Source organism: Pristiophorus japonicus, chromosome 6 (assembly GCF_044704955.1).
Source record: "Pristiophorus japonicus isolate sPriJap1 chromosome 6, sPriJap1.hap1, whole genome shotgun sequence".
NCBI lineage: Eukaryota > Metazoa > Chordata > Chondrichthyes > Pristiophoridae > Pristiophorus > Pristiophorus japonicus.
The window spans coordinates 155,817,049-155,844,673 of NC_091982.1; the positions used below are offsets into that span (position 1 = coordinate 155,817,049).

Sequence of the window (27,625 nt, forward strand, 5' to 3'; positions counted from 1 at the left end):
TTTATAATATGGAGTACTCCAAGTGAGGTCTAATACAAGTTTAACATAACTTCTCCGTTTTTTAATTCTATCCCTCGAGAAATTAACCCTAGTGCTTTGTTTGCTTTTTTCATGGCCTTGTTAACCTGCATCGCAACTTTAGTGATTTGTGTACCTGTACCTGCAGATATCTCTGTTCCTCTCACACATTTAGACACTTATTTTACAGGAATATGTGGTTACCTTGTTCATCCTACCAAAATGTACCACCTCACACTTATCTATGTTGTAGTTCATTTGCCAATTACACACCCATGCTGCAAGCTTATAATGTCTTCCTGTATTTTGTCATAGTCTTCTGTATTAGCTATACCCCCCTATTTGGTTTAATCCGCAAATTTTGAAATTGTGCTTCCAATTCTCGAGTCCAAATCGTTTATGTAGATTGTGAACAACAGTGGTGCTAGCACTGATCCCTGTGGAACACCACCTCCCATCTTTTGCCAGTCTGAGTAACTACCTTTAATCTCTGCTCTCTGTTTTCTGTTTTGTTTTCATTGGGGAATATGAAATCATTGAGTAGAGGGGTAATGGCGTCTCAACACAGCTGCTTACTTGTTGAGCCACGTGTTGAGTCTTCCAGTCTCCTAGTCTCCTCCAGCAGCCCACCTCATTGTAAGTGCGGAATATAAATACGTTAGTTAGGCTCTTACTGCGGCATTTCCGTGATGGGCCGATGTCCCACTCTGCTGGAGATGTGCCCCAGTCGGAGGGGATGAGCAAATCCCAGCTCAGGCGCCCAGTCTCGGTGTCTGTATGGTCGATTAAGGAATCGTGCCCTGCATTCTGTGATAACCAGAGTGTTTCCCCGGAACGTGCATTGCATGCTGCACGTGTGCTTGGCTCTAGAGCTGGTACAGTAATGGGACATTAGGAGTACAAAGAGGATAACAATGAACCCATTAGTCATTGTACTCAGTCAGTTTGCAGGCTGAAAAGAGATCCTGAGTAATCCCATCGGCACAGGCATGAAGGGCTGAATGGCCTCCTTCTGTACTGGAAAATTTAATGATCGAGCAGTTCCTGCTGCACTAGCCCCAGACCCATACACCTTGTAGGGGTCACTCCCTATACTCCCTGTACCGGTCACTCCCCATACTCCCTGTACGGGTCATTCCCCATGCTCCCTGTACGGGTCACTCCCCATACTCCCTGTACGGGTCACTCCCCATACTCCCTGTACCGGTCACTCCCCATACTCCATGTACCGGTCACTCCCCATGCTCCCTGTACAGGTCACTCCCCATACTCCCTGTACGGGTCACTCCCCATACTCCCTGTACGGGTCACTCTCCATACTCCCTGCACCGGTCACTCCCCATACTCCCTGTACCGGTCACTCCCATACTCCCTGTACGGGTCACTCCCCATGCTCCCTGTACGGGTCACTCCCCATACTCCCTGTACGGGTCCCTCCCCATACTCCCTGTACGGGTCACTCCCCATACTCCCTGTACGGGTCACTCCCCATAGTCCCTGTACGGGTCACTCCCCATACTCCCTGTACCGGTCACTCCCCATACTCCATGTACCGGTCACTCCCCATGCTCCCTGTACAGGTCACTCCCCATACTCCCTGTACGGGTCACTCCCCATACTCCCTGTACGGGTCACTCTCCATACTCCCTGTACCGGTCACTCCCCATACTCCCTGTACCGGTCACTCCCCATGCTCCCTGTACGGGTCACTCCCCATACTCCCTGTACGGGTCCCTCCCCATACTCCCTGTATGGGTCACTCCCCATACTCCCTGTATGGGTCACTCCCCATACTCCCTGTACCGGTCACTCCCCAGTCTCCTTGTACCGGTCACTCCCCATACTCCCTTTACTGGTCACTCCCCATATTCCCTGTACCGCTCACTCCCCATACTCCCTATACGGGTCACTCCCCATACTCCCTGTACCGATCACTCCCCATACTCCCTCTACTGGTCACTCCCCAGTCTCCTTGTACCGGTCACTCCCCATACTTCTTGTACCGGTCACTCCCCATACTCCTTGTACGGGTCACTCCCCATACTCCCTGTACCGGTCACTCCCCATACTCCCTGTACCGGTCACTCCCCAGTCTCACTGTACCGGTCACTCCCCATACTCCCTTTACTGGTCACTCCCCATATTCCCTGTACCGGTCACTCCCCATACTCCTTGTACGGGTCACTCCCCATACTCCCTGTACCGGTCACTCCCCATACTCCTTGTACGGGTCACTCCCCATAATCCCTGTATGGGTCACTCCCCATACTCCACTCCCTGTCCCGCTCACTCCCCATACTCCCAGTACGGGTCACTCCCCATACTCCCTGTACGGGTCACTCCCAATACTCCCTGTACGGGTCACTCCCCATACTCCCTGTATGGGTCACTCCCCATACTCCCTGTATCGGTCACTCCCCATACTCACTGTACCGCTCACTCCCCATACTCCCTGCACCGGTCACTCCCCATACTCCCTGTACCGGTCACTCCCCATACTCCCTGTACAGGTCACTCCCCATACTCCCTGTACCGGTCACTCCCCATACTCCCTGTACCGGTCACTCCGCATGCTCCCTCTACTGGTCACTCCCCAGTCTCCTTGTACCGGTCACTCCCCATACTTCTTGTACCGGTCACTCCCCATACTCCTTGTACGGGTCACTCCCCATACTCCCTGTACCGGTCACTCCCCATACTCCCTGTACCGGTCACTCCCCAGTCTCACTGTACCGGTCACTCCCCATACTCCCTTTACTGGTCACTCCCCATATTCCCTGTACCGGTCACTCCCCATACTCCTTGTACGGGTCACTCCCCATACTCCCTGTACCGGTCACTCCCCATACTCCTTGTACGGGTCACTCCCCATAATCCCTGTATGGGTCACTCCCCATACTCCACTCCCTGTCCCGCTCACTCCCCATACTCCCAGTACGGGTCACTCCCCATACTCCCAGTACGGGTCACTCCCCATACCCCCAGTACGGATCACTCCCCATACTCCCAGTACGGGTCATTCCCCATACTCCCTGTACGGGTCACTCCCAATACTCCCTGTACGGGTCACTCCCCATACTCCCTGTATGGGTCACTCCCCATACTCCCTGTACCGGTCACTCCCCATACTCACTGTACCGCTCACTCCCCATACTCCCTGCACCGGTCACTCCCCATACTCCCTGTACCGGTCACTCCCCATACTCCCTGTACAGGTCACTCCCCATACTCCCTGTACCGGTCACTCCCCATACTCCCTGTACCGGTCACTCCGCATGCTCCCTGTACGGGTCACTCCCCATACTCCCTGTACGGGTCCCTCCCCATACTCCCTGTACGGGTCACTCTCCATACTCCCTGTACCGGTCACTCCCCATACTCCCTGTATGGGTCACTCCCCATACTCCCTGTATGGGTCACTCCCCATACTCCCTGTACCGGTCACTCCCCAGTCTCCTTGTACCGGTCACTCCCCATACTCCCTTTACTGGTCACTCCCCATATTCCCTGTACCGCTCACTCCCCATACTCCCTATACGGGTCACTCCCCATACTCCCTGTACCGATCACTCCCCATACTCCCTCTACTGGTCACTCCCCAGTCTCCTTGTACCGGTCACTCCCCATACTTCTTGTACCGGTCACTCCCCATACTCCTTGTACGGGTCACTCCCCATACTCCCTGTACCGGTCACTCCCCATACTCCCTGTACCGGTCACTCCCCAGTCTCACTGTACCGGTCACTCCCCATACTCCCTTTACTGGTCACTCCCCATATTCCCTGTACCGGTCACTCCCCATACTCCTTGTACGGGTCACTCCCCATACTCCCTGTACCGGTCACTCCCCATACTCCTTGTACGGGTCACTCCCCATAATCCCTGTATGGGTCACTCCCCATACTCCACTCCCTGTCCCGCTCACTCCCCATACTCCCAGTACGGGTCACTCCCCATACTCCCAGTACGGGTCACTCCCCATACCCCCAGTACGGATCACTCCCCATACTCCCAGTACGGGTCACTCCCCATACTCCCTGTACGGGTCACTCCCCATACTCCCTGTACGGGTCACTCCCCATACTCCCTGTACGGGTCACTCCCCATACTCACTGTACCGCTCACTCCCCATACTCCCTGTACCGTTCACTCCCCATACTCCCTGTACGGGTCACTCCCCATACACCCTGTACGGGTCACTCCCCATACTCCCTGTATCGGTCACTCCCCATACTCCCTGTACGGGTCACTCCCCATACTCCCTGTACCGCTCACTCCCCATACTCCCTGTACTGCTCACTCTCCATACTCCCTGCACCGGTCACTCCCCATATTCCCTGTACGGGTCACTCCCCATACTCCTTGTACTCGTCACTTTCCATACTGCACACCCTGCACCGGTCACTCCCCATACTCCCTGTACACATCACTCCCCATATTCCCTATACTGGTCACTCCCCATACTGCACACCCTGTACCGGTCACTCCGTATACTGAACCTTGCACCACCTCCACTTTCCAGCTGGTCTGGGGTGGACCCTCCTGTGTAAGCCGTGACGTTTGACTAAATGAGTTAATTGTGTGCAACACATGGGATTAAGGCCTCTCTTGCCTGGATAAAGTGAGATCAATGTATGGTGAATATTGTCAGTGTGCAATGAGTGTACAGTAGGAGTGTCATATTGTGATATCACTAATGAATGATTGATACTGTTTTAAACATTTCTGCAGTGTGCTATTACACTTTCTGTACATTTCACTCGAAGATGCTGAATTTTGAAAGTTTCTTTGTGATCTTGCACTCTGGGCATCCACTTCTCTGGGCGACCAGTCCATGTGGCTGCTGATTCTGATTTTTATCCACAGATCGTCAGTCTTGGCTGAAACTGGGTGCATCAAAACATCACAGAGGCAGGGTTAAGTTCAGTGAGGGCTGAAGGGACTTGCTGATATGTGCCTGTACCTCCGCCCTCTCTCTGAACATTATTACACACCTCCCATGTTAGATCAAGGACTGGACGCCAAATTAACATCCACACTTATGTCAGCTTCCTATTTAAAATACAGATTAATGGGCGTTGGTGCTGGCGGGGGTTGGAGGGAGAGGGAGGTTGTGGTGGTGGTGGTGAGGGGGGTGGGCGGGGTTGTGATGAGGGGGTGAGAGAAGTCCTGTGGGCGGGGTCTGCAGTGCTCAGTTTTTCAATGCCTGGTCCGAGTCTCCGGCTGGCATCCTAATACCTCTGAGTGGCCATGCCAGGGATAACTGCTCACTGTTCACAGGGGAGATATTAAGTTAGCTGAATGGCGCGACCATAGTATCTCACCATAGCTGCTTACTTGTTCATCTGGGTGTTGTCTCTTCCAGTTACACCCAGCAGTACTGTCAAAACAAACAGAGGGGAGGTGGGGAGAACTTTTTTTACGCAGCAAGTTACTATGATCTGGAATGCACTGCCTGAAAGGGTGGTGGAAGCAGATTCAATAGTGTCTTTCTAAAGGGAATGGGATATACTTGGAAAGGAAACATTAGCAGGGCTACAGGGAAAGAGCAGGGGAGTGGGACTAATTGGACAGCTCATTCAAAGAGCTGGCACAGGCACGATGGGCCAAATGGCCTCCTTCTGTGCTGTATGATTCTATACTCCTCGTTGTACATGCTATCGGGAAAGGAACATGGTGGCAGCAAGGCCGTGTGACTATCCAGCGACGTGGATGCCCAGTGCAAGCTTTGCTGTATGAAATACTCTGACATGACGATGGATTCGATTGGGGTGCTCCAAAACTGGACTTCAAATCTATGAGCTCAGTAAGAGATGGGTCAGAAGTGGTCGGTAGGCAGTGTCTGATTGGATGGCTCCAGTGCCTTTTGTTTTTGCACCAGTGCTGCAGTCCCCAGCAGCTGAGATAATGCCGCCACGAAGCAGTTGTTCCCAGCACCATTGGCCATTGAGCAATGACATTACCTTACACCGTTTTTTTTTTCACGGTTGTGTAATATTATTACATTTTAAGTCAGATTTCCAATTACTCTTATTTCGGAAAATCTGTCAACTATCCGCTGCATATCAGCTTTTCCCACTGGGTGACCCGAATGGATTGTACGCCTCTCGGCCTTTGTGTGACCATTGCATCCATCAGCAGCTTGACATGAATTCTTACATGCACAGACCTTTAGTAAGAAATAGCTTCTGACCAGAGCTTACTGACCTCAGGTTGCTGTGGGGCGGACTTATCAGAACCTCGATGACAGATGTCAGTCAGAGGGTTTCCTGCAGTTTGTTGGAATGATGAGGTTTTTTTTAACATGTCTTTGTCCTGTACTAACCCTAGTTCCCCTGTCTCTGGCTGTACTAGTACTCCCATTTTCAACACTTGCATGACTGAGCGCATGGCTGACCTCACCCCCTCCCCCACCTTCTCGAACCCTGACTCTGACATCACTGAGCTCGCAGATGAGCACCATGATGGGAAGGAGGAGGAGGAGGAGGAGGAGCTGGACGATGAAACCTTTCTGGACGATCCCTTTTCTGACCTGGGGGGAGATGAAGGGTACCAGATCCACCATGATGGCCAGGACCCGTTTTACGAACGCTCACCCTGGTTCAGTTTAGTGGGAAGGTTGGTGAGGTCTCTAGAGCATGATGGGAAGGGACTAGCTCTTTCACACCGAGAATGGTAACCTCAGTGGCAAATAGCCATGACAGATCTTCAGGCAGGAGCCACGAACCATTGCATAATCTTTGGAAACCAAATGCCGCAGGCCTCAGGTTTGGCCCAGGGCTATTGGCTCACACTGAGGGAGGTCTCATTCAAGATATGACTAGGAATATATTGTACCAAAAGTTTACAAAGGTAGAATGACCTTCCTTCAAAAGAAATTGGAAAAGCCAAATAATATATTGGTATAAACATTGCAGGTAACTTGTGTATAAAATGTATCCAAGCCAAAATCAAGGTCACACAAGCAGATAGAGTGGAATCCTACTGTATGCAACAGAATGGTGAAAAGGAAGCACTGATTGTAGCCAGACCCTCATACTAACAGTGATTGTAACAGAGCAGGAACTGAATATTCACGTCAACCCACCGACTCTGTACTAAAAGGGTACCTGTCTGGCTAATAAATTTCAGAGGCTACGTATTTGACAGCAGTGACTATCTGTCCTGGGGCCTACTTGCGACAAGTGAGACCTGAACATAGCCTCCCGCTAGCGAGTTCCCTTCTGCACAGTGAAAGTGAGCACCGATAGGCTGCATTACTGGCACATGATGGTTGGCTACTGGCTTGTAGAGCAAAGACACGCCCAATGAATCCCCTTGTGTTTGGGGACATGCTGACAGAATTACAGCTTCCACTCTCTGTTTATTGTAAAATGGAAAAGCACGTGAATTGCGTGTCAGCTCACGTCAGAGACCCAGCCAGCGTACTTGGCTTAAATAGCGCACTAATAGAATGCTTCAGTTAGATCTTGGACAACGTGCTCAGGATTGCAAGACTTGGCCTACCAAATCTAAGTGGGTAACCAAACTGGATACCAGTGAGCAGGCTAAATTTCTAGCTCCTACCAGGTAAATCATTAGTAAAAAAAATCTCTATTGCACAAGTATAGATTCCACTGTATCTCTTCAGGAAAGACCATTTCCTCAGTGGGTTCCAAGATGGTTGACGATAGGACACTGCAGTGAGACCTGCATTAACGCAGCATTTTCTTCTCCCTTTACTAACTGTCTTTAAGAAGGATCCCGCTCCTACTTTTTTTAAACTCTTGCCTCCTACCAGTAAAATATTTGATAATCTGCACTTGAACAAATCGCCTTCAGGAAAGCAGAGGGAATGTAGCAGGAACCTCCTCCATCTATGTTTAATGTGACAGTTCTGAAATTCTGCAGCAACAATAAGCAACAATTTGAATTTATCCAATGTCTTCCTTATTGAATAAATGTTCCAACTAGGCGCTAATAAATCCTTTAACTTGGACAGAATGGATTCTAGATAGTAATAGCGGAATTAAGAGCGATGACCAAAAGCACAGGTGAGAAGATTGGGTCAGACGGCTTTTAAAAACAGGGAGAGAAATAGCGAGAAGCAGTAGTTTAGGGACGGGGTTGTGGTGAGAAGGGCTGAATTGGATGAAGGCTCTCGCACTGATGAAGGAGTGGGCTGGGTCGGGACGTAGGGCTGGACAACGTTACCGAGGCAGCTTGGGGCGAGGCCACTAAGGGACTTGTAGAAAAGGGTGAGGGTTTTGAATTCAGGGAATTGGGGGACAGGGAATCAATAGAGATGGGCTGGGACAGGGATGATGGGCGTGTGCAACTTCATGCAGGGTCAAGATGCGGGCAGTGCAGTTTGGAAGAAGTTCAGGACCTCGTGGGATTGAGTTCAGGAGGCCAACAAAGAAGATTTTGGAGAAATAAATAGATAAGGGTTTCAGTGGCAAGGGAGGTGAGACGAAGTGGGGCAGAGGTAAAAGCAAGCATTCTTGGAAATGGATAGTAAAGGGAGGGTTAAAGCTCGGCTCAGGGTTCAATGTGACACCAAGATGCATTCTGACTGAGCCTGAGCAAGCATCGGGGAGGGAAAGGAGTCAGTACAGGCCCTCTGAGTGAGGAAAGCTCCCATCAAAGGTGTCAAACTTGGTCAGTGGCAGCAATCTCTCCTCTGAGTCAGAAGGTAATGTGTTCAGCTGGCACTCCAATGTAGTATTGAGCAAGTGTACTCTCTTCCATCTGATCCCTCTCCAGATCACTGACCTCCTCCACGCATCATGCACTCCTCACAGTTCTCCAGTGTTAGTCTCAGCCCATTCTTCACACTTCCCTTGAGAAGAATTATAAGGTTTAATCCGTTTGGAGTGCCCGCTGAAACACATGAAGCGAAGGAAGAGAATCCTCCAGCGTGAGATCATTGTAGGGAGAGTATCACATAAAGAAGGACATGTCTCCTGCTGCATTTAATGACCTTGTTCAGTGTGTTGCTTCTAATCATTTCAGGAGGTTTGGGAGCATCCTTTTGGATTATAATATTGTCCACATGTCCTTTCTTACATGTGCATATACTAATATATTGAGGGTTAGTTCGGGTGTCACTGCAGTTGTCTTGTTGGTTTTAACAATTCATGCCTCATTGACATTTATTTATAGTTTAAACTCAGATCTTTTTTCACAGCTTGGAATCCAAATGTTCTCCTGATGAAAGAGCTCGTCCCTTTGCCAGCTCATCTCAATAGGGCATGCCAGGCATTCTGAGTAGGGCATGCCAGGGCATCTCAACAAGGCATGCCAGGGCATCCAATTTCCAAACATGTTACAATTTATCTGAATTGGCTACCCCAGCACAGCGGCTTTGAAAAATAATAAAATAATTTTCTCGAACCATGCACGGCCACAAGCACCGCCATTTTGAAACCTGCTGTGCCACCATTTTGAAACTCGCTGTGCCATGTGCTAGGTATCCTCTGTTAATTTTGTAGGCGCTACATTAGAAGCTGGCTCTACTGTTTTTTTTAAAAAAGTTCAGTCAATGTTTCCTTTCAATTGACGTTCTTCATTTCTTTGTTTCTTGTGTTGAAAGCTTTGTGTTCTGAGCATGCCTCTTTTGCACCTCACCAATCTTGTTACCAGCTGCGTTCCATTGGGCACCGTATATTCAGTCTGCTTCAAGTGTCTTGCCATGTCGAGGGTATCTCTTTGTGATTGGTGCATGAGTGTCGGGTGTCATTATTCCTGCTTATCCAGATTCATTACAGAGCCGTGTTGAGCGGAATCGATAAAGCAATGGCATTGCCACTTTCCCTGGAGCCAGTAGGGCAGGGAGGGGGTACCTTTGTTAAAGCCTGTTCATTCAAATGTTATTTCTCTTCATTAGAAATGTATGTAATGAAACCTGTTACCTGAAACCCATAACGATTTCTGCAGTAGCAGAATCGATGTCCTAATTTAATTTCACTTTACTGTGTTTGGAAACAGATCTTGTGCTAACGCGATCGGTAAACACAATCACACCTTTCTGTCCCGATTTCAATTCACAAAAAGACCCACAAAAAATTAATGATTAAAATCATAAAACCCAAGTCCGAGCCTCACTTGCTAAATCATTTTCCATGGTGCAAGACCTTGGTCAGCAACCGACATGGCAGTGTCGTGCTGGTGTCTACAGAGTAAGACCAAGGAGCTGTTCATGGAAGTCTTGATGATGGCATCCCTGAGGATGTGTTAAACTGGTCTGAGATTCCATGGACATATGGTAGCTGGCGGCCTCGGCTCTCTGGTCTGTGCTCTTCATGGTCCCTGTGTTGAGAACTCCTGGGGAATGAACATTTGGGAATGATGGGCAATGGAATAAAAACATACACTTTCACCATCAGGACTAGGGTCTGAGTAGATTAGAGCTGTATTCAGCGACTGGTGATATATGCAGCACAGTCGCTGGGTATCCATTGAATTGCATGGGGGACAGTTATATGCGTGATACCTTTCCTGTCCTGTCCATGATTGCCGCACACCTGGACCAGAATTGGAAAAAAATGAGTTAAAATATGCAAGTGAAAGCACCTTAGAATATTAGACCATGAGTCCTTCCCCTCACTTCCCACTCGCGCCGACACCTCCCAACCAAACACGTATCTACCACCATGCCAACATATTGGGCACTGAACAGAGATCGGGCACTTAACCAAAGAGAGGAAGAGGGAAAAGATGACTGACTCTAGGCATCTCCCACACTTCCTGACAGCTGGTTGGATGGTGGTATTGGCAGAGGCCTGGGAGAAGATTGACATTCACCAGCCCAGCCAGTAAGCGATATGTTATATGAGGAGGTTCAGAAGAGAAAGGAGGAAATAACCTAGCCTTCAATACAATTAACTAGCTTTAATTCAGATACAATTTTTAAAAATCACTATGAAGGAAGACTAGTGCATTTCATTCATTTAAAGTGAACAGTATGCTGCCCACCAAGTGTTGGGAGGCAGAATTGGGTCTGCTTCCCTCAGCCTCACCCATTCCCAACCTAAGCCATGTTGGAATTTCCGGTCTTGATTACATGAACTTTGCCATAAACCAGCAGCCTTTATCAAAGTCAAAGATACCTAAATATTGTAACGCAGTCTTAGAGTGGAACAAGCACTAAACTATTAAGTGTAGCTCAAGAGTGAGTTTACTATTGCTACCACTTAACAGCAGAAAGTACCTGACCATTTCACAGATGGATAGGGAACACATTACTGATTGCAGTAGGAGCCTGTTTTTCAAGGGTGAGCCATATTGTCAAACACAAGGGGCTGCAAATTTAGTCGCGCCTCTGTTGCGACGTTAATCCAGGCGGAGCGGTAAATTTTGCGCCGGCAAATGGATTGCGTCTGCTGCCGCAAACTTCATCAGCTGGGCCCTGAGTGTGGGGTGGAGCGCTAAGAGAGGCGCCTCTTTTAGGGCGCTAGGCCAGCTGAGCAAGGGAAAATCCTAAGCTAAACAGTCGGCCTTGGAGCGCCATAACAGAGGCCTGGGGGGAAAAGAAAACCTGAAAAAATCCACCAAAAACATTCCCAATACAGAACTCGCGCCACCACAACGTAAGTCGCGGAAAAACAACAATCACACTTACCTGAGGTCGACATTACTTACCTCACTGCGACTGCTACAGCTCGGACCACCAGCTTCCACAGGCGTCCCCAGCGGGGTGCTTTACGGAGTGCTACGGGTCAGGCAGCAACCAAAAATCGAGCCGGTGTCGCAACCAGAGGCCATGCACACCGGCTCTTCTCTCCCGGGCAGTACTGCTCCGTGCCCCTGCAATCCCGGCACCGGATGTCCCGGCGGAACGTTGGAATCTGGCCGCCTGGGCACAAGTGCTTTCCACCGCCAGAGGGGCAGCAAAACCCAGCCCAAAATATTTTAAAGGTCCTGGCAGATTTAAGAAGATGGTGTCCTGGGCCAGTACATCTTCAATATTGGGTATTGGTAAGGCCACACCTACAGTACTGCGTACAGTTCTGGTCTCCATATTTAAGGAAGGATATACTTGCATTGGAGGTAGTTCAGAGAAGGTTCACTGGGTTGATTCCGGAGATGAGGGGGTTGACTTATGAAGATAGTTTGAGTAGGTTGGGCCTCTACTCATTGAAATTCAGAAGAATCAGAGGTGATCTTATCGGAGCATATAAGATAATGAGAGGGCTTGACAAGGTGGATGGAGAGGGGATATTTCCACTCATAAAGGGGAAACTACATCTAGGGGACATAGTCTCAGAATAAAGGGCTGCCCATTTAAAACTGAGAAGAGGAGGAATTTTGTCTCTCAAAGGGTTGTAAATCTATGGAATTCTCTGCCCCAGAGAGCTGTGGAGGCTGGGTTATTGAATATATTTAAGGTGGAGATAGACAGATTTTTGAGCAATAATGGAGTAAAGGGTTATGGGGAGCGGGCAGGGAAGTGGAGCTGAGTCCATGATCAGATCAGCTATGATCTTATTAAATGGCTGGGCAGGCTCGATAGGCCAAATGGCCTAATCCTGCTCCTATTTCTTACGTTCTTATGTTCTTATTGTTGCTTGTTTTCCACCCGGATGTGGAAGGTATCAGAGTCAGAATACAATGGTCTCTACTCTTCATCATCCTGCTGGACAACTGAGGGTCAGTTTCTGGGCAGGGGCTTTCTCGCGACTGGCAGTCGGTGGTTGGAGGGAAGCAGTCATTGAACACAGGATAGATCTCACATGTATTGTTTGAGATGTGAGGTCCTCCCAGATTAAACTCACAGGATACATTGGAGAGGAGAGATGTGCGAAAGGTTTGGATTTGATTGCCCCTTTACTCATTGGGTTTGTTTATGATTCCCGATGAACTTCCTGCTTGCCAGGAAGTTGCATTGTTTTAAATAACGGGACCACAAACAGTGCCTGTTTCTTCAGCTGAAGATCATTGAGTCTGTCGTGTGGGAAGGCAATGATCTGTTGGCTCATCAGGAAGCTAGTGAGTCTTTGAATTTCAACCTTTGCTGAGGGTCACACCCTTAACCTTGGAAGTATATTACCACATTGAGAAATCCATGAAAGGATAGGGTTCAAGTTATTTGGACCTCAAGATAAGGAAAGGGAAACACAGTCCACTTTTTAATTATAAATGTCAAATTTTAATTGGTGCATCCCAAATTCTGGGCCATGTCTTAATGTGCCCTTGAAAAATCCGGGTAATTGTTTCAGTATAAAGGGGAGTGGGGAAATCTCATTCCTTAATGCGATGAATTCTGGAACGGATAAGAACATAAGAAATCCTGGAATGAAGGCTTCGCTGTGGCTGGCTGCCAGAAAATTTTGATTATACAAAAAACCCCCTCTAAATGTATTCATCGCGGCTGCACAGGGCAGGTTGTCCCCAGTGATGCCACCCTTCATACAGAAGTCAGGTTGTCTCCTCTATCTTCCTACCTCCCTCCCTTCCCCCACTGGGTTTGCGAAAAAAAGTTCAATGTGACTGCATAGGTTGAAGTGCCTGGCACAATTTTAGTTTGTGATCAAGTGGAATTCATGAGAAGTTTTGATCTCGTGAGTGCTACCTTCCATGGTTTGTGGAAGAGTTACAATTTAGAAAACAGAAGCTGAGTGTTAGTCCCATCGGGATGTTGTTTCCTCTTGAAGCAGACTGAATCCACAGGATCCAGTATGGTTGCTTGTACTTAATGCTACTGAATATCTTTTTTTCTTTTTTTTTTAAATTACAGATGTTTTTATGTCCACACAGCTTGCTCGATTGCCAAGCGGCAGTGACTCCCTCCCCCTCCATGCTAATTGTGACTTGTTGATGAATCTATCTTTCAGTCGTACATGTGTGGTTGTCTACGGTTGCTGTCACCTGGCTGGCTGTGGCTGGCTTTCGACGCTGATATGTTTTGCTGCTCTGCTTCCTAGCACTGTGGCGTGCTGCATTTGTTGGATGAGGATTACAGGTGGTTCTACTTTGGTCACTCAGGGACTTTTGCCTTTCTTCCCCTTTCCCCATACTTGAATACGGCCTCATCAACAGAAACCTTTTTGCCAGTGACCAATCAGGCTGCCTTCTTAGCAAATGCAATAGCCTTTGCACAAAATCTAGTAAGTGAGCATCAAGTAATTCATTTTTTTTTAATCACTCCAAGTACCAACTGACTGAGTTGCTTTGTCAATTCAATATTCAGGTTTGTGTCTGTGTTGAAATATTTCTCTGCTTAACCAACAGTCCGGACAAATTCCTGATAGCCAGGTGCTGCTACAGGTCATCCAGTGATCATGAGCAGTCTGACTAGCACTGCTTCCAAGAACTTACCAATGGTTAAATTATTTCACAATGTTTAGCTCTGTGAGCTGCTGTGTCCTCCTAAAGTTATTGAGGCTGCTGGATAATGGTGGATTTCCTGAGCGATTATTGACTTGTGGTGTTTGGACATTTCTTCTGTTCTTCAAGCTCAATGCATGGCAGCACTCAGCATATCATCTGATGGCAGAGATAAGCGAAGAAACGTGCCACGTTGCAGAAATTGAAGCCTTTTTCTTGAGAAGAATGGCTGCCAGAGGTAGATGCAATAATTCCAAAATTAACAAATCTCTACAGTAATGGCAAGAGTAAAGAGACCAAACCTGAGGTCAACAATTAGCAGCAAACCTACTGTTGGTTTGCATTAAATCTTGAGAAGGACACATCCGGGAAAAGAGACACAGCTCTTGATTTGGTGTTGGTTAAAGAAATTGGAGAAACCAGTTGTTTCGGACCTCTGTACAGGACAAGTGGAGTATTGTGGAGTGGCAAAACACAGGTCCACACACCCATGGTTTTCACAAAAGATAGCTCCATGTTATTGAAGGGCAGTGCAATGCAGATACTAGGCTCAGCCTCATAGCGGGAGAGGTTGGTAGGCCTCGCTCAGAGCTACCAGTTGAAGAATACCATAGGAAGAGTTTGTTTCTTGCTCCCCTTGCCAGGTAGGGAGAATAAATGTCAAACATTTGGCTCATTTTTAATTACTTTATTCCCCATATTTTCTGATTTCACTTGGGTTGTTTTTTCAGTTCATGGCAGTTGGCTTCTACACAGCCCGTAGGAGCCCTGGCAAACAAGCCCAATGTCTTTTCTTCTCAGGGCTGAGATCTTCTTCAGGCCTAGATGTGGAGTCTCCTCCATGATCCCGTCTGAAATCGGGCAAGAGAGCAGCGAAGAATAAGGGGCTATTCCTGAAATGAGGCCTGCTGCTGCCCTCTCTCACCCACTGCATGCAAGTGGCAGCAGAAGGGCAGAGTCCAGGTCTCTGGCAGATTTTCCCTGCCACTCACCCAGTTACTGCCATTCCCCTGGCACCAGCATGAGGAATGCGCCTTATAGTGACCTCGTCTCCTTCCAATTTTACCTCCATTTACGTCCGCCCATCCTTCCGAGTCCCTCCCCACTCCTCACCCATTTCCCTGGGTCAGAGGTCATTATTGACACATGCCATGCTTCCAATTGGCAGCAGGAATCCCACCATATATCAGTAAAAACCCATGACCCAGGGAATCGGGTCAGGATTGGGGTGGATTTGGAGCGATGAGTGGAAGTCCTAACCCACTGCAATTCCATTTCAAGAGGAGAAGCCAGCGTTCAATGTCAATGCCACTCCAGGATTAGTCAATACGGTGTGAGTACCTTGAACTCCTCTCTGACAAAGAACCACAATGAGGGCAAACTACGACCATTACTAACAAACAAACTCACCGGTTGACTTTGACTCTTTTCCTTACTCCTCTGACGGGAATTAAGCTCAGTTAGCAGCACTCTCACCACTGAGTCAGAAGGTTGTGTGCTAAAACTGCAGTCCAGAGACATAATCTAGACTGACATTCCAGTGCAGTACTGAGGGAGTGCTGCACTGTTGGAGATGCCGTCTTTCAGATGAGACGTTAAACCAAAGCCCCATCTACTTTCTCGGGAGATGTAAAGGTTCCTACGGCACTATTTCAAAGAAGACAAGGCAGATCTCCTGGCTAACATTTTTCCCTCAACCAATATCACTTAAACATGGTCAGTATCTCATTGCTAGTTGTGGGACATCCTACATTACAACAGTGACTACACTTCAAATGTACTTAATTGGCTATAAAGCGCTTTGGGACGTCCTGAGGTTGTGAAAGGCATGATATAAATGCAAGTTTTTCTTTCTTTCTTTTGCCCGGGCACTGCTGAGTTACACATTTTAGGCCACTTTCCAGTGTCTGTGGCCATAATTTCCTGTGGACCCATTTCCTCACTGAGATAAGAACGTAGCAACAAAAGAATTAGGAGCAGGAGTAGGCCATTTGGCCCCTCGAGCCTGCTCCTTCATTCAAATAGATCATGGCTGATCTTCTACCACAACTCCACTTTCCTGCACTATCCCCATATCCCTTGATTCCCTTAATATCCAAAAATCTATCGCTCTCTGTCTTGAATATAGTCAAAGACTGAGCCTCCACAGCCTTCTGGGGTGGAGAATTCCAAAGATTCACCACCCTCTGAGTGAGGAAGTTTCTCCTCATCTCAGTCCCAAATGGCCGACCCCTTATTCTGAGACTGTGACCCCTGGTTCTAGACACCTCAGCCAGAGGAAACATCCTCCATGTATCTACCCTGTTTCAATGAGATCACCTCTCATTCTTCTAAACTCTAGGGAATATAGGCCTAGTCTACTCAATCTCTCCCCCCGCTCCCTCCCCCATCCCAGTAATCAGTTTGGTGAACCTTCGTTGCACTCTCTCAATGGCAAGTATATCCTTCCTTAGGTAAGGAGACCAAAACTGTGCACAATACTCCAGGTGCAGTCTCACCAGGCCCCTATATAATTGCAGTAAGACATCTTTACTCTTATACTCAAATCCTCTTGTAATAAAGGCCAACGTACCATTTGCTTTCTTAATTGCCTGCTGTGCCTGCATGTTAATGTTCAAGGATACAAGGATATCCCGGTCCCTCTGAACACCAACACTTCCCAATCTCTCACCATTTAAAAAATACTCTGCTTTTCTATTTTTCCTACCAAAGTGGATAACTTCACATTTCTCCACATTATATTCCATTTGCCATGTTTTTGTGCACTCATTTAGCCTGTCCATATCTCCTTGAAGTAGCTTTGCATCCTCCTCACAACTTACATTCCCACCTAGCTTTGTATCATCAGCAAACTTGGATATATTACATTTGAACCCCTCATCCAAATCATTGCTATAGATTGTGAATAGTTGAGGCATCCCACTAGTTATAGCCTGCCAACCTGAAAATGACCCGTTTAATCCTACTCTGTTTTCTGTCCGTTAACCAATCCTCAATCCATGCTAGTATATTACCCCCAATCCCATGAGCCCTAATTTTATGTGGCACCTTATCGAATGCCTTCTGAAATCCAAATACACCACATCCACTGGTTCCCCCTTATCTATTCTACTAGTTACAACCTCAAAAAACTCATTTGTCAAACATGATTTCCCATTCATAACTCCATGTTGACTGCACAATCCTATTATTATTTTCTAAGTGCCCTGTTACCACATCCTTAATAATAGATTTGAGCATTTTCCTTACTACTGATGTCAGGCTTTCTGGTCTGTAGTTCCCCGTTTTCTCTCTCTCTCCTTTCTTAAATAGAGGGGTTATATTAGCTACCTTCCAATCTGTGGGAACTGTTCTAGAATCGCTGGAATTTTGGAAGATGATAACCAATGCATTCAGTATCCCAAAAGCCACCTCTTTCAAAACCCTAGGATGTAGGCCATCAGGTCCAGTGGATTTATTGGCTTTCTGTTCCATTAATTTCTGCAGTACTATTTGTTTACTAATACTAATTTCTTTCAGTTCCTCATTCACGCTAGACCCCTGATACTCCACTATTTTCAGTCTTCGGGTCTTCTTCCGTGAAGACAGACACAAAATATTTGTTTAATTTCTCTGCCATTTCCTTTTTCACCATTAGAATTTCTCCTGCCTCAGCCTGTAAGGGACCCACATTTACTTTTGCTAATCTTTTCCTTTTTACATACCTATAGAAGCTTTTATAGTCTGTTTTTATGTCTCTCGCTAGTTTATTCTCATATTCTATTTTCCCTTTCTTTGTCAATTTCTTGTTCCTCCTTTGCTGAATTCTAAAATCCTCCCAATCCTCTTACTGCTTACTGCTCTTTTCGGCAACATTATAAGCCTCTTCCTTTGATCTTATACTATCTTTAACTTCTCTTGTTAGCCACGGTTAGATCACTTTTCTTGCACGGTTTTTGTGCCTTAAAGGAATGTATATTTGTTGTAAATTATGTATTAATTCTTTAAATGCTAGCCATTGCTTGTCTACAGCCATACCTTTTAATGTAGTTTCCCAATCTACCTTAGCCAAGTCTCCTCTCATAGCTACATAGTTTCCTTTCCTTATATTTAAGACCCTAGTTTTGGTTTTAACTAATTTACTTTCAAACTCAATATAAAATTTGATCATATTATGGTTACTCTTCCTTAAAAGTCCCTTTACTACAAGGTTAATAATGAACCCTTATGCATTGCGCAATACTGGATCTAAAATAGCCTGTACTCAAGTTGGTTCCTCAACATACTGATGTAGAAAATCATCTTGTATACATTCCATGAATTCATCCTCCACACTATTATGTCAATTTGGTTTGCCCTGTCTATATGTATTACCCTTGTTACACGCACCTCTAATGTCCTGATTTACACTGTTCCCTACATTACCAATACTGTTTGGGGGCCACCTGATGTTTTCTGCCTCTTGCTGTTTCCTAGTTCCACCCAAACTGATTCTACTTCTTGATTTTCCGAGCTAAGATCTTTTCTCTCTATTTTCTATATCCCATCCTTTATTATCAGGGCTATCCCGCCTCCTTTTCCATTTTGCCTATCTCTTCTAAAAGTTAAGTATCCTGGAATATTTAGTTCCCAACCTTGGTCACTTTGCAACAACATCTCAGTAATGGCTATTAGATCAAACCTATTCATTTTTATCTGCGGTATTAATTCACCTATTTTGTTGCGAATACTTCGTGCATTCAGAAATAGTGCCTTTAGCTTTTACTTTTTTTCCATTTCTCCCTGATGTCACCTTAGTCAATTGTGCACTATTACCTTTGTTGGGTATCTCCCCAACCCTCTTCTCAATCTTTCTCGCCACCATGCTCCACCTCACAGTCAACAAGCTCCCCGCTGGAGTGGAACTAAACTACAGAACCAGTGGGAATCTGTTCAACTTGCGTCGTCTCCAGGCCAGGCCCAAGACCACCCCAACCTCTGTCGTCGAGTTGCAGTTCGCGGACGATGCCTGCGTCCGTGCACATACAGAGGCTGAACTCCAAGACGTAGTCAGCGTATTTACTGAGGCGTACGAAAGCATGGGCCTTACTCTAAATGTCCGTAAGACAAAGGTCCTCCACCAGCCTGTCCTCACCGCACAGCACTGCCCCCAGTCATCAAGATCCACGAGGCGACTCTGGATAACGTGGACCATTTCCCATATCTCGGGAGCCTCCTATCAAAAAGAGCAGGCATCGACGACGAGATCCAACACCGCCTCCAGTGCGCCAATGCAGCCTTCGGCCACCTGAGGAAAAGAGTGTTTGAAGACCAGGCCCTCAAAACTACCACCAAGCTCAAGAGCTGTACGAATACCTGCCCTCCTGTATGGCTCAGAAACATGGACTATGTACAGTAGAACCTCAAGTCGCTGGAGAAATATCACCAACGATGTTTCCGCAAGATCCTACAAACCCCTGGGAGGACAGGCACACCAACATCAGCGTCCTCATTCAGGCTAACATCCCCAGCATTGAAGCAGGCCACATGGTTCGTATGCCAGACACGAGACTCCCAAAGCAAGTGCTCTACTCGGAGCTCCGTCACGGCAAATGAGCTAAAGGTGGGCAGCGGAAACGTGACAAGGACACCCTCCAAGCCTCCCTGATAAAGTATGACATCCCCACCTGGGAGTCCCTGGCCAAAGACCGCCCTAAGTGGAGGAAGTGCATCTGGGAGGGCGCTGAGCACCTCAAGTCTCAACGCTGAGAGCATGCAGAAATCAAGCACAGGCAGTGGAAAGAATGTGTGGCAAACCAGTCCCACCCACCCCTTCCCTCAATGACTATCTGTCCCACCTGTGAAAGAGTCTGTAGCTCTGGTATTGGACTGTTCAGCCACCAAAGAACTCACTTCATGAGTGGAAGCAAGTCTTCTTTGATTCCGAGGGACTGCCTATGATGATGATGAATGATGATTTCCTTTGTTACTCTCTCAGTCCCTTCTGACTCACTCTGCTTATTTTTATCCAAAACTCTGCTCTGCTCTGAGCCTTGACATTTCTCTTGCTACTTTTAAATTTAGCCTTTCCTGAATCGTTCCCCCCCACCCTCCTCACATTCATTAGTGTGAAGCCCTGTCTACTGCCCTAGTTATTCGATTCGCCAGGACACTGGAACCAGCCCGGTTCAAGTGGAGCCTGTCCCAACATAACAGCTCCCTCTTTCCCCAGTACTGGTGCCAGTGCCCCGTGAAGCAAAACCCCTGCCTCCCACATCACTGTTAGAGCCATGCATTTAACTTTCTGATCTGCTTATCCTGATACTAACGTGCACGTGGCTCAGGTACCAATCTAGAAATGATTACCTTTGAGGTTCTGCTTTTTAGTTTGAACCCCAACAAGGTGCGACACTGAAGGTTTGAAGTTCCTCTGGGCACTCTTATTTCACACACTAGTTGGTGTGTTTGCAAAACCTTCTAACCCATTCCATCATCATTAAAATGGTGCACATGAACCTAAGCACTAAAAAGAGGACATAAGAGGAGTTTGAAGCCTGTTGTTATGTAGCTGCGCGCAGTGTAACTCTGCACAAATGGTCCCGATGGGTTTGAGTGTCACACAAGACTGACGGCCAGCACTGCACGTGCATCTTCAGAAACTAATATTGTAGCTGCTGCAATAGTCAACCGGCCTGTACATTTGATGGACCTCATCGAAAGATTGTCTATAATCAAGTCGGATGATTTACTTTCAACCCAGAATCGGGGTCCATTTATCTTGATTGGGCAGATGTGGCTCATTGAAACGTGGTTTATTGAAGAATGGTGTATGAAGAACGTGCTGGGTACGAGTGATTGGTTGGTTGGGCTGGTATTAGGAGTCCTAATACTGCAGCTGGAGGAACTGTCATGAGATCTGATCTCCTATACATAAGTCATTATACCAGTCTTTGAGTATCCAAAAGTGACACCCATGGTTGCAAGAAGTTTAGATGGAAGACGCAGCACATTAGAATGCTGGTGCCCTTGTTAAATGGCAGACTTGTGCTGTTGGACGTAGAAAACATTACTTTTAACTTTAAACTGAATCCGGTCACAAAATGAACCAGCAGATCAGTACATAACCACAATATTCTGTGTTGTGGGACTCAGAGGTGATGCAGTCGGACCAGCCTGTTCTGATTCGCTGCCCTCAGCCATTCGACTACACATGTCCAGATTGGTATTGTCTGACTTCTCATTTCTGCTTCGCCTCTACCCCTATTTCAATGTCCTTCAAGTTTGCCACCAGGCATCCTTCTCCAGCTGGCAAGCAGATGTGATCATGCCATGGCAACTTCCGAGCTTCGAGCACACGATGGATGATATAAATGGAGGCAAGGCGAACAATAGTCTCTCACAATGTTTCCCCACTCTGGACAGTGGCACAACCTGATTGAACACAGCACTCAGTTCAACAATCTGGCCAAGAACTGGTAACCCTGGCCCGTCTGATATATGGACTCAAAAACAGCAAGGTATACTGGGACCAGGACTGCCAGCCTCCTTACATTGCCAGCAACCAATTAGGTTGACATATGACAGCTAAGAATGAGAAAAGGCCATTTGGCCAATCAAGCTGGTTCCTTCCACGGACCAAGTAGTTGCTTCGTGTAGTGTAGAAGAAAATCCATAAAAGTAACAAGCGTGACTGTGTTTAAATGGAACCAGCACCACATAAGTAGCTGCTGAAAACAGTGGGAAAGGTAAACATCAAATCCAAACCTTTTGTCATTTCTATTTACCAAGCATCCACTCCCTCTCACAATCCCAATGGAAGGGGCATTCATTCAAAAATTCTTGGTTTACCCCCTTCCAGCTGCAAGAAAAACGAACAAACTATCATTGTCATGTTTTTGTACAGACCCAGCTGTGAAGTCCCTGAGCCAGTGAGGAAGTGTAGAACCACCTATGGTGTAAAGGTGACATTGGGCGGATTGGCTGATGTGTTTTGTGTTCTTCTTTCCAGAGCATTTGTTTATCTCAGTAACCTGCTTTACCCAGTGCCACTGGTACACCGTGTGGCAATAGTCAGTGAGAAGGGAGAAGTCAAAGGATTTCTACGTGTGGCTGTTCAAGCCATTTCTGGTAAGTAAGAACGTGTGGAAGAGCAAACTCCAGAGGGACTGGGTGATACAGTGGGTCACACACTGTCCTTTCACACCCTGGGACTGGGTGGTACAGTGGGTCACACACTGTCCTTTCACACTCTGGGACTGGGTGGTACAGTGGGTCACACACTGTCCTTTCACACCCTGGGACTGGGTGGTACAGTGGGTCACACACTGTCCTTTCACACTCTGAGACTGGGTGGTACAGTGGGTCACACACTGTCCTTTCACACTCTGGGTCTGGGTGGTACCGTGGGTCACACACTGTCCTTTCACACTCTGGGACTGGGTGGTACAGTGGGTCACACACTGTCCTTTCACACTCTGGGACCGGGTGGTACAGTGGGTCACACACTGTCCTTTCACAATCTCAGACTGGGTGGTACAGTGAGTCAGACACTGTTCTTTCTTTGTAGGGACCTCGGTTCAAAAACAGCCTAGATTAATGGGACAAATAGCATAGTTCTGACTTATCTTTGCTTTGCGCTAGGGATTCCTTATTTGCTGGTTGTATGCAGCGGATAAAGAGATAGAGGCCCATGGATCTGGATCTCAGCCCCTTAGCATTGCCCTGGGATTGCAGGGTTATAGGGCACACACAGGGAGTCAGAGCAGGTACGAACATTCAAATGACATTTAAATGAGGCAGCAGTGCTGTACTGGCAACTCCCTCCTCGCGTTACTCCCAGCACACCACACAGACCTCTGTTGCTGGCACTGTTGCAGACAGCTGGGCTTGAGGCTCTGTGTCCAGTCTTTGCTTTAGATCAGTAGGTCTGAAAAAGGATAGTCGGCACAAAAACAGAGCTTGGAAAACGGTAAATATCTTCAGATGTGGAGGCTGCTGTGTGCGCCTGAGGTACCTTGGGCCTAAGGTAATGACCTGAATCCAACAATTAGTGGCCGGTACTGGTCAGTGCAGGCAGCAAGGAGAATGAAACTCGCCGTTTCTGCAGACTATAAAGAACTGCATGGAATGAGTTTGGATAGTCTGGGACTTAAATCTGCCCTGGGTGGAAGTCAATGGAAAAGAAAATCGGGCGGAATGCAAAATGACGTGCCAACTCACTGTCGCCCACTTTGTGCGACCACCCATGGTAAACTTGCCTGAGTCTGGCGGTAATTTAACCGAACCCGCTGGTCAAGGAACTGATCGGATTGGATCGGCTACACCTTTTACACACAGCCCAATCTCCCATTGCATTGTGCAATGTATAATCGGGGCGGGGGTAAAGTGGGCAGTTGTCCGATCCTCTCAGTTTTGCGCTGAGCAGGCTCAGTAAAATTACCGCCTGTTTTTAGTGCCTTTATTTTCAAAGTACAAATTTAATCTGCACTGAGCTAGGCCATGTTGGCATAGTTAGTCTTCCTATTCGATGAAAATTTGGAGCATGGCCTCCTTAATCCAATCAGTTAAGAAGCAGAGCTATGAATCAGACACTGGTAGCAAAGGGAATTCAGAGCAGGTACAATGTTCGTTACACACAGCTTCATTTCATTGAGTAATGTTATTTTATTGTGTCTGTTTTTAGCCGATGAGGAAGCTCCAGATTATGGTTCTGGGGTTCGACAATCGGGAACAGCCAAGATCTCCTTTGATGATCAGCACTTTGAGAAGGTAACACTATTAGCAGGCTTCTCTTTCACATGATCACCTCCTGAATGCCACTACACATGGCTCACTAGGAAATACAACTAGACAGGAAGGAAGTACAAAATAAGTTACCAAAAATATAAAACTTCATGCACACACTTCTAGATTCATGTCCCATATATTGTGAGGACATCTGAGCTGACATATCTTTATTTGGAAATAAACTTGTAAATTTGATGCAAAAACCAACTCTTAACCCTAAGATTACCCACAGTAACCCCTAACCCTGATTACCCACAGTAACCCCTAACCCTGATTACCCACAGTAACCCCTAACCCTGATTACCCACAGTAACCCCTAACCCAGAATTTACCCACAGTAACCCCTAACCCTGATTACCCACAGTAACCCCTAACCCTGATTACCCACAGTAACCCCTAACCCTGAGATTACCCACAGTAACCCCTAACCCTGATTACCCACAGTAACCCCTAACCCTGAGATTACCCACAGTAACCCCTAACCCTGATTACCCACAGTAACCCCTAACCCTGAGATTACCCACAGTAACCCCTAACCCTGATTACCCACAGTAACCCCTAACCCTGATTACCCACAGTAACCCCTAACCCTAAGATTACCCACAGTAACCCCTAACCCTGAGATTACCCACAGTAACCCCTAACCCTGATTACCCACAGTAACTCCTAACCCTGATTATCCACAATAACCCTTAACCCTGATTACCCATGGTAATCCTTAGCCCTGACGTTACCCACAGTAACCCCTGACCCTGATTACCCACAGTAACCCCGAATCCTGAGATTACCCACAGTAACCCCTAACCCTGATTACCCACAGTAACCCCTAATCCTGAGATTACCCACGGTAACCCCTAACCCTGATTACCCACAGTAACCCCTAACCCTGATTACCCACAGTAACCCCTAACCCTGATTACCCACAGTAACCTTTAACCCTGATTACCCACAGTAACCCCTAACCCTGATTACCCACGGTAACCCCTAACCCTGATTACCCACAGTAACCTTTAACCCTGATTACCCACAGTAACCCTTAACCCTGATTACCCACAGTAACCTTTAACCCTGATTACCCACAGTAACCTTTAACCCTGATTACCCATGGTAACCCTTAGCCCTGACATTACCCACAGTAACCCCAAGCCCTGAGATTACCCACAGTAACTTCTAACACTGAGAATCTCTGGTATGTGGAAGGAGATTAAATAGTTGGGATAGAATCCATGATAGCATAGATTGTACATGGGGCTAAAGAGTCAGCTTGATGCATGAAATGACATCTTATTGTTCCATGCTAGCTTATGTTTCTAAACCTATTAACTATTCAGCACTTCAGGAAGTCACAGACTGGTTAGCAGAATGGCAAACAAGTGGCAAATGCAATTTAATGTGGAGTGGTGTGAGCTAATACAAGGTGTTGAGAGTATACACGTAATAGAAAGAGGCTGAAGGGTATGGCTAAGAAGAGAGACCGAGGGGTTTTAATACATAAGGGTCGAAATTGCCGCTTTTTGTGACCCCAGTTAGCGCCTACGGGGAGGGGGGTGCGCTAACGGAGTGCAAAACACTTTTTGACGAGGGGTGGAGTGCTACTGGCTCCTGTGAAAGTGAGCGGGAGTTAGCGGAGATGCTGCCACGGTAGCGCCGCGTCCCGCTGGTAGGGCGCGCGCAACAGTCGATGACGTCATCAGCATGCGGGCGAGCGGTGTCAGCGCTGGCCTCGTGGGTCACGAACTGGGCCGATATCCGCTTGCAGGGTGGGAGTTAAAGGGAGGCGGGGAGCAGCCCGCGCCACCATCTTGCCGACTCACCGGTCAGTTCGACTTCTTCTCCCCTTGCATGGTCCGAGCCACCATCGTGCAGACGGCACTTCCTTTTGTTTGGCGGGCTGTGACCTAGGCACCACTCCGCCCTGGTGGCCTAGTGGAGGCCATGCACAGTGCACAGAGGCCCTCTCCTTTAAGCGAAGGGGAGGGACAGAGCATCTGCGTAGCACTGCCGATCGTGTCCCAGCATCGCCCCAGAACCCGCCCCAAGGGGATCAGGAGCGCGTGAGATTGCGCTCCACTACCTCTGAGACCCGCCCCAATTTCGCGGCATGGGGCGGGACTTGCGCGCCGGGCACAGGAAGTCGCGCTCCGAGCTGGTTACTGCCCCCAATCGGGGCGCTGGGGAATTTCTCCCCCATAATTCCCTAAAGTGCAAGTACAGATAGGTAAATCCATTGGGTTTTTAAATAGGGGCATAGCATACAAGCACATAGAAGTAATGATAACTTTATACAAAACACTGGTTAGACAGCAGTCGGAGTACTGTGTGCAGTTTTGAGCTTCTCATTAAAGAGAGAAAATTAAAGCTATATACGGCATACATCATTGATTCACCAGGATACCAGGGATGGTAAACTAGAGTTATGAGGAGAGATAAGATTCCAGGATTATTTCCACTGGAGCAGAGAAGGCTAAAAGGAGAGGTTTTTAAACCAATAAAGAGTGTAAATAGGAAACGATTATATCCTCTGGTTGGGGAGTCAGTGATGAGAGGTCATAAGAACATAAGAAATAGGAGCAGGAGTAGGCCATCTGGTCCTTTGAGCCTGTTCCACCATTCAACGAGACCATGGCTGATCTTTGACCTCAACTCCACGTTCCTGCCCGATCCACATATCCCTTTTAAAATTTTCACTGAGAGTGAGGAGTGAAATTGGAAGAAGTTTCTTTATGTAGAAGGTTGTTAGATTAGGGAATGCTTTGATGCAGTGCATGGTTAAGATAGAGACCATTATATCTTGCTTGACAAACCTTCTGGAAATTTTGAGGATGTTTCCAGTAGAGTGGACAAGGGAGAACCCGTTGATGTGGTGTATTTGGACTTTCAGAAGGCTTTCGACAAGGTCTCACACAAGAGATTAATGTGCAAAGTTAAAGCACATGGGATTGGGGATAGTGTGCTGACGTGGATTGAGAACTGGTTGGCAGACAGGAAGCAAAGATTAGGAGTAAATGGGTACTTTTCAGAATGGCAGGCAGTGACTAGTGGGGTACCGCAAGGTTCTGTGCTGGGGCCCCAGCTGTTTACATTGTACATTAATGATTTAGACGAGGGGATTAAATGTAGTATCTCCAAATTTGCGGATGACACTAAGTTGGGTGGCAGTGTGAGCTGCGAGGAGGATGCTATGAGGCTGCAGAGTGACTTGCATAGGTTAGGTGAGTGGGCAAATGCATGGCAGATGAAGTATAATGTGGATAAATGTGAGGTTATCCACTTTGGTGGTAAAAACAGAGAGACAGACTATTATCTGAATGGTGACAGATTAGGAAAAGGAGAGGTGCAACGAGACCTGGTTGGCATGCAGGTACAGCAGGCGGTTAAGAAAGCAAATGGCATGTTGCCTTTCATAGCGAGGGGGTTTGAGTACAGGGGCAGGGAGGTGTTACTACAGTTGTTCAGGGCCTTGGTGAGGCCACACCTGGAGTATTGTGTACAGTTTTGGTCTCCTAACTTGAGGAAGGACATTCTTGCTATTGAGGGAGTGCAGCGAAGGTTCACC

General features: G+C 47.3%; 1 protein-coding gene across 2 annotated transcripts in view; it reads left to right on the top strand.

Moving 5' to 3' along the window:
* Nucleotides 1-27,625, top strand: part of kif1aa (kinesin family member 1Aa) — a 511,950-nt gene that overhangs the window by 392,434 nt on the left and 91,891 nt on the right. For both annotated transcript variants that reach the window (XM_070882200.1, XM_070882201.1), the window contains exons 25-26: nucleotides 22,292-22,410; nucleotides 23,966-24,051. In XM_070882200.1, coding sequence (XP_070738301.1) covers nucleotides 22,292-22,410; nucleotides 23,966-24,051 — 205 coding nt within the window. The remainder of the gene's footprint in view (nucleotides 1-22,291; nucleotides 22,411-23,965; nucleotides 24,052-27,625) is intronic.